Source organism: Empidonax traillii, unplaced genomic scaffold, assembly GCF_003031625.1.
Source record: "Empidonax traillii isolate 1590-97213 ecotype Southwest subspecies unplaced genomic scaffold, ASM303162v1 scaffold413:size1348891, whole genome shotgun sequence".
Classification (NCBI taxonomy): domain Eukaryota; kingdom Metazoa; phylum Chordata; class Aves; order Passeriformes; family Tyrannidae; genus Empidonax; species Empidonax traillii.
This window is the reverse complement of record NW_020955606.1, coordinates 826,431-841,082: the sequence shown is the minus strand read 5'-3', so window position 1 is coordinate 841,082 and position 14,652 is coordinate 826,431. Positions and strand designations below refer to the sequence as shown.

The window sequence follows — 14,652 nt, the reverse complement described above, 5'->3', positions numbered from 1 at the left end:
TTGGTCCAGTTTATGTTGTAGTACTTTCTCTGTATCTTTACATAACGCTGAGCATTTCTCATGAAATGACTTTGAGATTAAAGCTAGGAGGATCTAGCACTTTAGCTGACAGCACAGTATGTCTTTTAATTATTCTGCCTTGGATGAAGTATTCCTCTTTATTGAATTTACTTCTTTTATTAACATTGCACTGTTGTACTTGCCAAAAGGAGATTCAAAACATGCAACTAATTTTTTTTATTGTGTTTAATTAGGGCTCAGCTCAGCAGTACAGAAACCTATGATAGTCTTGGCTTACAGAGGAACAGAAGTGTACTTGAAAAGAAACTAGACAATTTCTGGCTTTTTTTTTTTTCTCCATTTTTGCTTTGGTGGGAAAAACTGTTGAGTTGCCTGAAGCTGCTGCTGATGCAAAGAGCAACTTTAGAGAGGGAGAGTTTGCCAACCCCATTTCTCTGAACTTGGGACTTTTTAAAAAATACCTGATTAAAAAGAAAAAAAAAAAAGGCCAGGAGACACAAAGATAAATTTTAAATTCTCTAGGCTTTTTTCCAGTCACTTGAGTAAGCTTGTCTAAGAAGGTGTGTTAAGAATAGCAACAACAAGGGAGGAAAAAAGCCCCAAAATTTTGGAAAGGAGTTGGAAAAAAAAAAAAAGGGAGGGGGAGGCAAAAATCCCAGCCCTCAAAACAGCTTTCAAAATCTATTTATACTGCATATCTGATCAGACTTTTTATATTCTGTTACGAATGCTCTTAAGTCTGGCGTTTTTCCAGCACACAAACCTTCCAGGAGTGTGTGGATTAGCTGGAAACTGAAGTCTCTTTATTGTTGGACTTTGATACTTGCTGCTGATGTGGGGTAAATCCTCAATGATTTGTGTGTGTGACTCTTGCTAGTTTTGATGCCACTGCCTCTCTTTAGCTCAGCTTTGCTATAAAATAACGATGAAACTGCAGAAGCCTGCACAAAAATGTTATTTATTTCCTTAATAATGTATTCAAGTAATGGTATTTATAAATAGACTGGCTTTATTTAAACAAATAAACAAAAGAAGGGTCACTTGTCCCATAGTGACTAAACATTCAGGGATGATTACTAACTGAGAAATGGAGTGCCCTAAATATCATGTCAAAATTTGACTACTCAGTCCTGATCTAGATTTTATTGTGATGCTGGTTTGATGTTGACTTACATTGTGGGCAGATTTGTTGTTTTCTGCCACTCTAGATTTCAGTGAAATGTTGAATTAAGAAGTGTTTATTTTGCAATAAAAATAGAAGTAGTGTGTTAACATAACTGTAGTCCAACAAAATATTTTTTTATCCCTTATGAATATAAGCATATGTAATTCTGAATAATTTAGGATTCTAACTAAAATAAGGACTACATTCACACCAAAATGAGTTCTAATTCACCAAAGTTTTGAGACAAAGTTGCTATCATCTTGGGTTTCTTTTCAAATCTATGTAACTCGACTTGACTTGGGGATAGTACATTTAGATGCACTTTTAGGTGGAAAGGTTGTTTTTGTCTAGAAAATCTGAAGTTGTGTGTGCTGAGTTGCTGCGTATCCAGATGTCTCTTTGCCCTCGTGATAAATTATCTGTTGCAGTGGAAAAATTGTATGCAAACAGAAAAATAAACTCCTTAATAAACTGTCCTTAAACATTAAACGATAAAGCCAAATGATTTACCTGTTTGTATTTACGTGACTTGGCAAGTGGGAAAAAAAAAACCAAATCTTGATTAGGATGATCTGTGCAGTTCAGCATTGAATTTCAATTTTTGACTTTGTCTCCCCTTATGTTTTCATTAAGCTGTTTTAAGACTATTAACTTAGCTGAAAACCACAGTTATTCTGAGTGGTATCTCCCTGTGTTTTATGGGCAGACATTGAGTGGTTGGTGTGTTTGTAATAGTTTTGCCTGACATAGCCACAGTGCTGGAGGTTTTTTTTTCTTGCTGGCAGCACCTCCAGTCATGAATTTAGCTTTCTTTCCCTCAAATGATGCGTTTTTAATTTTTTACAGGAACAACAAAGCAACAGATATTTATAATCCCATTAACTTAAGGCTGTTTTTAAATATTTGTTTTGTGTCGCGCTCCCTCCGGAGGAAACAAAATATTTTGGGTTTTATCAGTGACAGCAGCAATGCACTTACTGGTAAGAATAACTTTTCCTTGCCCAGAGCAGTGTATTGCGAAGAAGTGTAAGGAGTGCATATTTTTGAATTGGTTAGATGGAAAACAGAACCAATGCATTAGTCACCCTGGTTCGTTTTGGTTGGCTTTTCCTGTGGTTCGTGACTCCAAGAAAAACACGTTTGTCCAATTTACACACAAAGGGAGAGGCAGGATGTATCTTTCGTATAACATCGCACTTTTCAATGAAAAATATCAGTATGTGTCATTGCCATGTGGCTGCAAACACACAGAAACAAAGGCAGCATTAGCATTTCATGGGAATCGCTCATTTTAAATTGAGTCTTTTTTTTTAAAAAATAGCTTGGTGCTCTACTTGCTTGAAAACTTTCATTTGGAGCAACTTGAATAATGTGTCTCTTAAGGTTTTATTCTAAATACCCATATTGAAGCAGAGTGGATGTGGCCAAGGAGCCCTGATGTGGAATGCATGGTGCTTTTTGGGCTCTGAAAGGTCTGAGCGTGTCAGATGTGATCTTTTGCATGTGACTGGCATCACACTGTCATACAAGGACATTCACTGTCACTGGTGTTTGGGTCTTCCAAGTTTAAAGAAATCTAGTGATATCTAGGAGATAGATATCAATAGATTTCAATTTATATATAGTTCTCTTGGGCCCCAAAAATCAGAAGACACTTAGTGCAACATTTCCAAACCCTGAAATGTATTCTGAAAATGAATTCAGTTCACTCTGCAAATTTGTCTATTTATAAGAACCCAGTAGATGTTTGCTGCAATTCAGAAAGTTTGAGAACAGTGTAGTGGGGTGAAAAAGAGAAACTTGAACACAGCTGTGACTGTAACACACACTTTTAGTGAGACAACATGCTCGTGCTTACAAAATCCGAGTTGGTTTGTGCTGTTGTACAGTCCATAAGAAAGCCAGCAGTGTGTGAAAGGCCAGAAATAAGCAACACACACAGAGCTGTACTTTTGCAATTCCACAGAGCACTTGTGTTCACTTTAGCTGATCTTACAATGTTTACTGCAGTGGCAGGGAAGAAGCTTTTCTTCCAGACTGCCGTTTAGTTCATATTTAAGCTGCCTGTCATGTAGGGCTCGAGGAAGGCTGGGCTTTAAATCAATCCTTGAGCACACGTGAATCTTGGGGCCTCCAGAGCTCTTCCATCGATGGAGGGAAAACAAGGACCAATCCTGAAGGATCCAAGTGTGAGCAAACCCTGTAGGCTTCTCCATGGAATACAAAGCTGTTGCAAAGAAAGACAGCATCACTGTGTTTCAAATACGTTGCTAATGGCAGATCCAAGGTATCCCAGAGTGTTTGGGAGAAGGTAGGGAAGCTGAAGAAAACTTCCTAATGTCTTAAATGTTTTTTGAATTTCTTCTTGTGTTTTCAAACTTGCTTGTATTTGAAATAAAGGAATGTTTTAAAACGTGTAAATGCCTGATGCAAATCCGTTGCAAAATGTCCCCCAGTGATCGTTGGACTGTATGCTGTCTATTTAAACAAGAAATCACTGAATTACTTTTCCACTCAGTGAATCCTTTTCTCTGTTTTATAGAGGAGGTGGCACCATTTGACAGAGCCATGTACTCATCTGGTGTATGTTGACACAGTGTAGCAGGCATTAATTGAGCGATGCTAACAGCTTCTTAATTGAGACCATCAGCTGAAAATCTGCCCCAAAATCCGGTGATAGCAGTAGACTGCAGATAGCCAAGAATGTGAGGAGTATTGAACAGTCATCCTAGAAAATGAAGAATAAAACTGAGTGCTAATTTCTGAGTCTTTGTGAAAAGCAGGCTGTAAGAAAGGGCTGAAGGGTTTTAAATGTCTCTAGCAAATCCCATGTGCTTGTAGCTCTCTTGTTAGTTCTGCTCCCCGTCCTTTGGGTTAGCTGGTGATGTAGAGCTGTACCATAATGTTTATCCTCATGTATGTCTTATTCTTAAACAGGATTTTCACTTCTGAGTGTCAGATTAGAGCTCGTTCAGCTTGAGCACCAGCAGCAAGAGTAGTTGATCTCAGCACAAACTTGAGATTTCCAGGGCAATCGCTTGAAATTAGTTTTATAAAACATTTGCTCAAAATAGGGTTTTTAAATACTCCATACAATACAGTGATTGCTTTTCCAGAGTGGATGTTATTTAAGCATGTTGTTCTTCTGTCACATTTGGGGGAAGTATCTGTTTAATTCTTTGTAATTGGCTGTCCTTGGTGCTCAAGTCTATAATCCTATTCTGTTTTTTCTTGTGTAGTTTTTCCTACTTTAAAAAAAGCCCACTGCTAGCATATAACTTGTTGGCAGACTGTCTGCTTGACCTGGGTTAAATAGCTCTGCAACTGCAACACCCCAGCACTGTGGTACAGGGAAGATTCACCCCTGGAGGATACAATTTGTTTCCTGGAAAAGAAACTAAAATCTTCACTGCTGATATCCTTTCTTGTGTCACTTAAGTGGTGTCAGTCTCAGATTAAGTGAAGTTTTTATTTAAAAAAGTCTTTTCAAGTGCACAGAGTTACTTTTGTGGGAAGAATTAAGGCTGCTCTGGTTCCTTGATTTTGCATGCCCTTTACATAGCTATTTGGGTTTCTCTTCCTATTAAACCATACTGTGATTTTTTTGTTGTTGTTGTTGGTATGTTTTACTGTTTGGGTGTTTATGATCTTTGTGGTTTAACTTAGGTTTATGAAACCACATTCAATGTGGATTGTGATTCAGTGGTAGTTTTTATAGGGAGGTAAGATTTGTATTTATAGAGCTTAAATAGCTTTGTACTTTACTCAATCCATGTGTAAGGCTTTAAGATTTACTGTGTATTGAAAATATAGCTACATTTTGCTGAAGAACAAATGTTGATCAACTTAATTAAAGACAGTGAATCTGGTAGAAAACGTTTTCTGTCCTGCTAGAAGCCTTTCCCCAGCTGTTTAAGTTTTTTTTGACACTGAGGGACCAAAGAAACACTAATTTTTGCAGCACCAAAGAGCTAAAGCTGTGACATGACTTGGATACTGAGGGTGCTCCAAAATTCCTACTTTAGATATGTCAGTTGGGAGTTGCATTGTGGCAGTATTTGAATGGAAGGTTTTTTTTAGCACGTGATTTTGTTTAAAGATCCAGAACAAGTCTAAGGGTGAAGAATCGTGCTTTGGAAGCTCAGAAAAGAGTGAGCATGACCTAAAGAGAAGTGCTTAACACTGATCTCCGAGTTTGCAGGGTCAAGATGATAATAAAATGAACCAAGTTCACAGCATGTAACTTAGTTTATAATGAGAATGAAGTTATTAACTCTAACAGTGAATGGCATGGACTTTATTATTTTGCACTGTGTGACATGGGGTAGAGTTGGCAAAACATCATCATGCTTTGCTGAGTAACTTGGCCATCAGCTCTGGATCTTTGTGTAACAGCAGCAAAACTGTTGCCAGGCATCCCAAGTAGTTTTTAATAATCCAGTAAGCTAGTCAAAGTAAGTGTATTTTTGTGCAAGAAGCATAAAAGCTAATAGTACCCTGGTATGTCTTCTGTTAGTTACATGAAAAATTCTAGTTAAATATGCTTAAAGTGGAACTAGGAAGAGGGAAAATCTTTGCATATGCTGCAGCTGAATTCATGTGCATGCAATGAATTACCCAGGTAATTAAAGTTGCTTGGTGCAGTGAATGGCTTTAAAAGAGATACAAGAAAATTGCTTGGACTTAAATACCGTAAGTATGTAATTTCAGAAAATGCTGTAAATTTGTCTTGGTGTCTGTTGTTTCTATAATGTAAGTTATGTCTTGTGCTGTAACTGGATTTTGTTGCTTCAGGGTGTTTTGGAAGTGAGACAGCCCATCTTAATAGGCTTTTTGGTAAACAGTTTTTAACAGGAAGTCGTGAACATGCTATAAATGTCATAAAGTTAAAACAAATACCTCTTCTCTTTGACTTCTTCACGTACACAAATTGTTGGGCGTTCCAGTTTGATCCTTCGTTTTCTAGTTTAAGCTTGTCTAATTGAATTCTTTAAGCTAAGTTATGCCCCTCCCAGCTGGCTGGCAATTTCTGTTGTTGTCACAGTTGTACATGGAGATGGACAGCCAGTGATACCATTGAGTACAGCCCAAATATGTAACATTTCAGTCCTGAAAATTCGAAGGCTCTTTTTAGAAAGGAGAAACGAAGCATCCAAATTCAGAACGGGGAAGAAACGATTGCACGACTCCCCTTCTCGGGAATTTTACAGCTCTCGTGTTGTCGCCGGGATCTATTTCTGACCGGGAAAATGTTTTAATCTTAGGTTTTGAAACTGCCAAGTCTCTTGCCTTGCACGGGGCATACGTGATCCTGGCCTGCAGGAGCCTGTCGAGGGGCAGCGACGCCGTGCAGCGCATCCTTGGGGAGTGGGTAAGTGGATGTGCAGAGTGTCCCAACGCCGAGCTGCGCTTTCCAAGACGTGAAAACCTTTTGTGCATTGCGAGCAGGTGAATAGATGTGGCCTTGCCACACAAGAATCTGAAGGAGAAGGCATTTGTCTTGCTGTGCAGCATCCTGCTTGGTCACTGGCGTGTTGGTGATGGAGGTTTTTTTTTTGTTTCCTGGGAGCGTGTTGGACTGCGAGGCTTGATGTGCTGTCACCCATGTTACCCACGGGTGCTATGTAAGGACAGGAATGTTTGGAAGGACCACTGAGGTGTTGTCTGTGGGAAAGGACATTTCCAGGACCAAAGTGTGCATAACTAAGGGGGAAGGAGGATGGACACGGTCAAATATTAGAGACAGCCACTGTTTTGCCCATAGTTTGCCTACAGTGAGAGATTTCAGAAGGTCATTCTTACGCTTTTAAAACACACGAGTGTTTCCCTCATTTTCTGTCCCAGTCCATCAGGCCCAGCAGCCCTGTCTGTCTCAGTGGTTTTTTTCCTTCCAGGTTCTTCCTGCCCTCAATTTTCTTCTATTTTGTCACACAAATACAAGCACTTCAGTCCCATCTATTCCCTTGTTGCTCTTTGACTCTCAACTTTCCCTGATACCCTTTTTTTGATGATCTTCCAAGGTTGTTATTAAAATATATTCAGTGTTCTTAATTTATTCCTCCCACAATCATTTACTTGCTAGTAAGGATTGCAGGCTACTTTTGTGTGAGCTTGCTGGGAGTGCTGAATTCCAGGAGTTAATCTAGTGAAACTTTACTAAATAAAAGATCTCAGGGTCAAATTCTTGAATTTTTATTTCTTTCCAGCTGAAACTAGTGATGATGTTTTAGTTTTATTTCCCGAGCCCTTAAAGTATTTCAACTGCTCCCAGATGACATGGGAGAGCTCTCAGTAGTATTAATATTTACACATAAGCAGTCTACAGATAATTATAATATTTATTAAAAGTTTATTGCAAAACCAAACTGTGCTTATTTACAAGTATTTCCAAATGGTTGATGCTTTATAATGCTGCTGATTTTTGTGACTGTAGGTTTCATGAAGAAACAGTCTTTGGATTTAGGCCTTTTTCTCTTGCCCAGATGATATTAATGATTTACAGTAAAGGATTGGGAGTGAAAAATGTGTTCCTTTCTGCTTCAGTACTTCCCATTGCGAAGCTCCTTTTTGCTTGTTTTTTTTTTTTTTTTTTTTTTTTTTTTTTTTTTTTCAACAGCATGGAATTCCAAGAGGATTCCAACAGAGGGGAGTGTAATGTGTGTTTGCTTAAAGCTCATTTGTCTGCTCTCTTTCAACGGAACTGGATTTAGTGATATCACGTTGTTTGAATTTAATAGTCCCAGTCCAGCTAAATATGGCTGTATATATGGGTTTTATATAACTAAAATAAGGCAGTAGTGAGTAACTTTTTTTTGAAAAATATCCCATTGCCCCCTTCATTCTGATCATATATCTCCAAGCACTTGGAAGGCAATGGGAGTTCAGGAATACTTTTCTTAATACCTGTATTATCTCACCACAAGTTAGTGAACTGTCAGTTGAATGAAGATCACTGAAGGTGAAATTACTTCAGAAACACAAAATTTATTTACTAACAGTTTTCAAAGTCTAATTGTTCAGAAAAAGAGTCTCATCTGGAAACTGGTAGCTGGAAAACCTTCAGTGAGTCTTTGTAATGGCTTTGTTGTTGTTTATTGAGAGGGACTAATTAACTTTGATTATTGCACTAATATTATGGCACTTTGACAGTCCCTCAGATTTATGACTCTGGGAAAATAAACAAATGAAATGCAGGTGCTGGAGCAGAAAGAATAAGTTATTACTGAACTTTAATTACTTGGAGTGTGTAACCAGGAGAGAATTAGTTGATGAATTACAAGATGCTTAAAATTTACATCAAATTGTAAGCAATCTTGAGGAAAACAAACACAAAAACCTGCCCCAAAGTCAGTTACTGAAAACAAAGAGACAAAGATTAATTTGATTGATTTCCTTCTAATATTAAAATATTGATGTAAAATATTAATTTTCAGCTTATAGGTTTAACTACAGACCAGGAAGTTGTTAATTGAAAATTTTTCGTGGAATGAAAGAGCTTAAGTAAAAATGTCAACAACCTCTGCATATGGTTCAGATGAATTCTCAATATGTAGCTGCAACTGTTCTGCTGTGAAGAACTGCAAAGTACCCACAGCATTTTGTGTTCTTTCTAGGGAAAGTGAAATTATCAAAAGGAAATAGATTTACTTTTCAATTTGTAATCATTTTTTTTTTTTTCAAAATACATCTGTTTAGGTGCAGCTTTACAAAGCCCCCATGTTCATTTTTGGAAGCAATAGCGCTACCTACTTGTTTTATGTTTTCCTGTAAATCTCTGAGATTAAGTCTCTGAGCTGCACTATAAATACCCCATTCCTCAGTAATTTGAGGAGTGCAAATTTGATAAATATGTTCCTACTCTTCAGCTCGGTTCCCAAACCCCATGTTCTTCTAATTTACATGAAATGTCCTCTTATTAAAAAAACAAAAAAACAACCAAACAAAAAAAAACCCCACCAAAAAAACAAACAAACAAAAAAACCACAAAACCAAAAACAAAACACCAAGAAAAAACCATTGCCAAAAGGGGTTCCAGTGTGTTTACCCATCATAAGTGTGGAGCTTTACTACTGTGATGGTAATAAAATTGGTATTTCTATTAAAACATGTATATCATCCAGAGTAACGTGCATCCTATGCTGACTTTTCTGTGGGACACTATCCTTTAGTAGTCAAGGTTTAAATGTTGGACACAGAATACTTCCTTTTTCATTCTTTTCTGTCTGATGCACAATAGAGTTCCATGCACTTTGCAAGAAGACAAAGTATTTAAAAGTGTGGAACAACTTACTACTTCAAATTTTGATACAATTATCTAATTGTTGGTCTGTGTTAACTAAAACCCGAAATATATATGTAAAAAAAAATGTAATTCTTAAAAAGCCAACCACAACCTTTGCCAAACCACGACAAAACCAAACCCAACCCAAATCAAACCCGCTGTAATGCGGCATTTAAAAATAAAGTCCAGTGCGTGTACTTTAATTTACTGTACTAATTTAATTTAACGTACTAAATAAAGTACAGCGCTTAGGAAAACCACCCAGCTTGTTCCCTTAGCGAGTCTGTGTGTGTGTGACATCCCTGTCTGGAGTGCCATAAACTGAGTGCCTGCAGAAACCCCGCTCTGCTCTGGGCCTGTTGTACTCCTGAACAAGTTGTTAGGCAGAAAAGAAAAAAAAAAAAACAACAAAAAAACCCCGGTTTCAATCTGCTTGTAATGAAAGCTGAAAATCAAGTTTATAAAGAGAAAATGGGACGGCTAAATGGCTTGGGAAAATCCAATTGTTAAGATTTAGAGAGAGCAGCGGGAATAATGGGAGAAAATGAGATTTTTTTCAGATTAGCTGCCATTATGTTTAATAAGCAAATTCAAACTGATCTTCACTGGCTGTTGGAGACAAATCTAGAAAACTTTGTTTATAACAATTTATGCCTGAAGAGCTGTTTTGTAGAGAATTTGAGCCGTTTGAGTAGGGATTACCCGTATAAACTTGCTAATTACTTTAGATAACTGACATTTGCTTGCAACCTGCAGTATTCCACTTATTTTCTTTCTAAGCTACAGCAGAATTTTGCTAATATTGCAAATAAAGGGTAATTGCCTTGTGTAAAGGATTGTTATAAGTTCTAGCTAGTCTAACTGGTCTGTCAAATATAACTTTTATGGAGAGGTATGGTGGGTTATATTGGTACAATGTAATGCTTTATACACATATATACATACAGACAGAGAAAGGAAGAAAAAGCTTGTAAAAGCAGCAGATAAAAAGAGAGATCAGTATAGCTTTACGTTTGATCTCTCTCGAAAATGAATGTTCATGCCCGATGACGTTCAATATCAATTTAAAACTGTTTGATAATTTCTTGCTCAGAAAAGAGGAAATTAGAATTCCAGAGTTATGATTCATTTTAATCAGAAAGAAATTGTCAAACATAAATCTCTCCTTGAGTAGTGAAAAGGCCTGAAAGCAGCCAAGAAAAAAAATATCAATACTTCGCAAAGGAGGAATGATTGTTCCAATTCGTAGCTTAATTGACTTTGAGGCTTAATGAAAAACACTACAGTGCTGTTTGTACACATAGTTGCTCTGACAAACATGGAAATCTATGCTCCCAGGAAGAGAAGCTAGGTAATTTATTTTACATTATTATTGATATAATTTTCTAATTGAGTATGAGCAGAATGTTTGGATAAGACTGCACAGCTCCAGATGTTAGTGGTATTCTCAAGAAAATACTTAAGAATATGAATGAATAAAATATTTCATAAATCACAGCTTTTCTTGCCAAGGAGCTCTCATTTATTTATTCCCGTCAAATAGTCTTTGAAGTAGATATTAAAAGACAAATTGTAAGTTTAATATTTCATAAAAAGTATAATGTTTCTTTTGTAATTCTTCCTCAGTGTTAAACCTACAGCGACATTAAAGATTAGAAATAACACTGTGAAAAGAAAATTTGGGTTTTCTTTTCAAGTAGAAACTTACAAGGTAGAGAGGTGACAAGGGAAGAGAGAAAAGAAAAGCAACAAAACAAACGTGACTCCTTGCTGTATTCCTTTCCCCCAAAGTATTCTTCGCCTAAGGAGTGATTTATATTCTTGCTGATTAAGTAACTGAATGAAATTGAAACCTGACAAGTAAGTCTTTGTATTCCAGTTGTAATCTTGTAAAGCACAGAAGGATGAGGAGCAAACTGGGCATGTTTATACAGACCATGGGCAACAGTTTTCGTGTTTTGGCTCTGTGTGTTTCCCCCTCGAGGGAGGGGGACTGATTTCCCCCGTAGTGTTTTGTCTCCGCCGCTGTCCTTGGTTTACAATTTTTAGTTTATAAGTGTCTAATACAGGATAGATTTGCACAATATTCTTCTGCCGTAGTCACTTGATACTAATGGATGCTAATCTTGATACAGAAGGTAAAATTTCCTTTTCTGTCTCTTTGGTGTTAGTTTTGTGAGCTCTTCCTGTACATCAGTCAGGCTGTTAATACGTAATTTCCACACTACGTGAGAACCTGCACAATGAATTGTTTTTGGAATTAACTTGGGTGGATGATTCCAGGAGGACATCTCATCACGGTTAGTGACAGGTTTTCTTTTATGGAAAAAGATGAAGAATGTGTAGAAGGTGGCTTTGGAGGTGTAGCAAATACTGAATGAAGCCACAGACTGTTAGTACAGAATTAGAGAGTTTCGAAGTGGTGCTAAATGAAAGCTCTTAAAAAAATAACCTCTTCAAAATAGGAATTATTTCAGAATTTCCCGCCAGTAAAGCCCGTGCATTTCTGTGAGAATTTTACTTCCAATATTCTGTTGTGATTTGATAACAAAGAATTGTCTTGTTTCAAAGCAAGGTATTCTAAAACTATGTGTTACTGGCTCACATGCCATCACAGTGTAATATACCTGCAATATATAGACATATTTCATTTTCCAGTGCATGAGGAGTGCCCATGCTGAAGAATCAAGACAAAAGTAGTTATCCAAACCTTGCTGTGGGGGAAAAGGCCTTGCCCACAGGAATTATCTTGTATTAATTGAACTGGTAATACGATAAAAAAAATTCTGTGTCAACTTGTCTCACTTGCAGCTGTAGACACTCCAGCTAAAGCATTATTGCCCCTGCTTTTTTTGCTTTTTAAGGGTGTGATCCAGATGGTTCTGAAATGAAGGAATCTTTTAATTGACTAATTGCAGTAGAATCAGACCCTATGTTATTTGCAGTGAATTGACAGTATAAGCATTACCCAACCCTGGTGCTAGTAACAACTCTTTGAGACCAGTGTGAAAGTATGACCAGATTTTGACCATAATGTTTAAGAATTCAGTAAGTTTCTGTGAGTAATTTGCTCAGTTGAGGCACCTTAAGAGAGTGATATGTGCTGCAAAGCTGTTTTCCAAATACAGATGCTTAAAAAAAAAAACCCACATGAAGTTAAAAACATTTAACAGTTTAATCAACATTTACATGGATGGATTGTTGAGATCTTTTTTTTTTCCTGTACACTATAAACATATGGCATGAATTTAATTTCATTACAGATGCTGAGAAAAGGGAAAGGCAAATATTTATATTACATTCATGTTTTACCGTAAAAACACTGTTCACTTTGTTTATACAGTTCCACTGTTACAGTTTTTTATGGTTAGTAATGAAACCACTGTAAAACAGAGTCTGAATTATACAGCAGATGTGTTAAGCCCCTAACTTTGAGGGTTGGGCATCCTTCTGAATACTGATATAATTTACTTGGAGTTGATGCATTGGCTGCAGCTGAGCTGTTTGATACTTATGTTCTCATCTTTGTGAGCTCTGCACTGTTACTGTACAGATACATCAAACTGATGGGGTTTTATTGTTTATTATGATGGAGCTTTCAACCCAGGGGCACCCCCAAACCTCATCTAACCCCCTAGATCTGATAGCATTGCCCAAATCCAGGAACAACCCCCTAAATCCAGATGTGCCCCAAACCTGGCAGCACCCAGGTGTGTGTGAATCCATAATGCTGCACACAGCTGATAGAAACCATCAGAGCCCTCTCATAGCTGTGAGATTGGAAGGTTTTTAAGCCAGTAAGACAATTTGTGATGATTTCCTCCAGTAAAGACAACGTTGGCTTTTGAATCGACTAAATTACTTCTGCTCTCATCATTCTATTCACCTCCCAGTATCTGTTACACACATATATATAAATCTAAAATGTAATTTTGAAAGAAGTCACAACATCTTACCATTCCTTAATTTTTTCCTCCAGTCAGCAGAATTTTAGAAGTGTTGAAGTGATCTTTTTGGTAATTTGTTTCTTTAGCACAGCCCTGCTGTTCTTAATCTGGAAATGTGAGTCACAAAATCCCCACCATGCCTAAAGCTTTATAATAATACTACTTAAATGCAGTTTGAGCTTTTTAACAAAAAAAAAAAAAAAAAAAAAAAAAAAATTTGAGACAACCCCCAAACAGCAAGAGACCTCAGGATAACCCCTTTAAAAACTGCACTTCATGCTTAGTCTTCAATTAAACGGCACTAGGAGACACTGTGTGCTCAACAATATCACCTGCCTGTCTGGAGAGGTCTGTCTTTAAAAAAAAAAAAGAGTAGGCTTTGTACATTGACTCGATTGCAGCTTGTAGGGTTCAAAGTTTGGGTTTTCTCTGAAATCGTATCTGTTTAGTGTGACGTGGGTTTGGCCTTTCCCCGAACCTTCTTCTGTCAGAATCTTTTTCTTCCATAACTATTTAGTGTTGTTGACGTTGAAAACTTATTTACTAGAGCCTGGGTAGATGTGTTCTTACATAAAGTGAGTTCTGCTGTCACTGGATTTCTGCTTGTCATTTCTGGGAGAGGAGAGGAGGAATTAAAGTGTCTGGATATAATTTTTTTTTTTTTAAAAAACCATCTTCACAATTAATCTGATTGTAACATAAGCTTGTAATATATTCCATTAATGAAGAAGACAAGCTTAGCTTATGGTAAATACAGTACTAAGTGTTTATAGTGCATTTCATATTTTACATGATTCCCTTTATAATTCTGCTTATCTTTTCATTCTAATTCCCTAAAGGATGTATAAAAGAACCCCTAAAGAGAGTAATTACTGCTCTATTCCTTAACCAAGGCTCCTTTGGCAAAAAGGAATCTGAGCAGCTTTTTAAAGAAGGCAGTTTTAAATAAAAATGCAAATAAGCTGCTTTGTAACCACATTAATTACCCACCTAGCCTCTTATTACCGTGTTTGTATTGTTTGCAAACACTATTTACGGTCGTGTGGAAATTACCATTCCTGGGCTGGAGGAGGCTTGCTGGTGGTGGGTTGTGCTTTGGAACCAATTAGAGTGAACCCTGTCTCCAGCAGGGCTCGGGGGAGCAGGATAGCCTTGCAATGTCAAATCACGGCATTAACTCCGACTGCACAGGCACCGGCTTGTAATTATGTTATTGGTCCTCTTTTGCCTCTGCAGTG

The 14,652-nt window shown here is 37.3% G+C and overlaps 1 protein-coding gene across 1 annotated transcript in view; it reads left to right on the top strand.

The window, feature by feature from the left end:
* Positions 1 to 14,652, top strand: part of WWOX (WW domain containing oxidoreductase) — a 485,627-nt gene that overhangs the window by 15,186 nt on the left and 455,789 nt on the right. Inside the window, exon 5 of the mRNA XM_027893942.1 lies at positions 6,451 to 6,557. Coding sequence (XP_027749743.1) covers positions 6,451 to 6,557 — 107 coding nt within the window. The remainder of the gene's footprint in view (positions 1 to 6,450; positions 6,558 to 14,652) is intronic.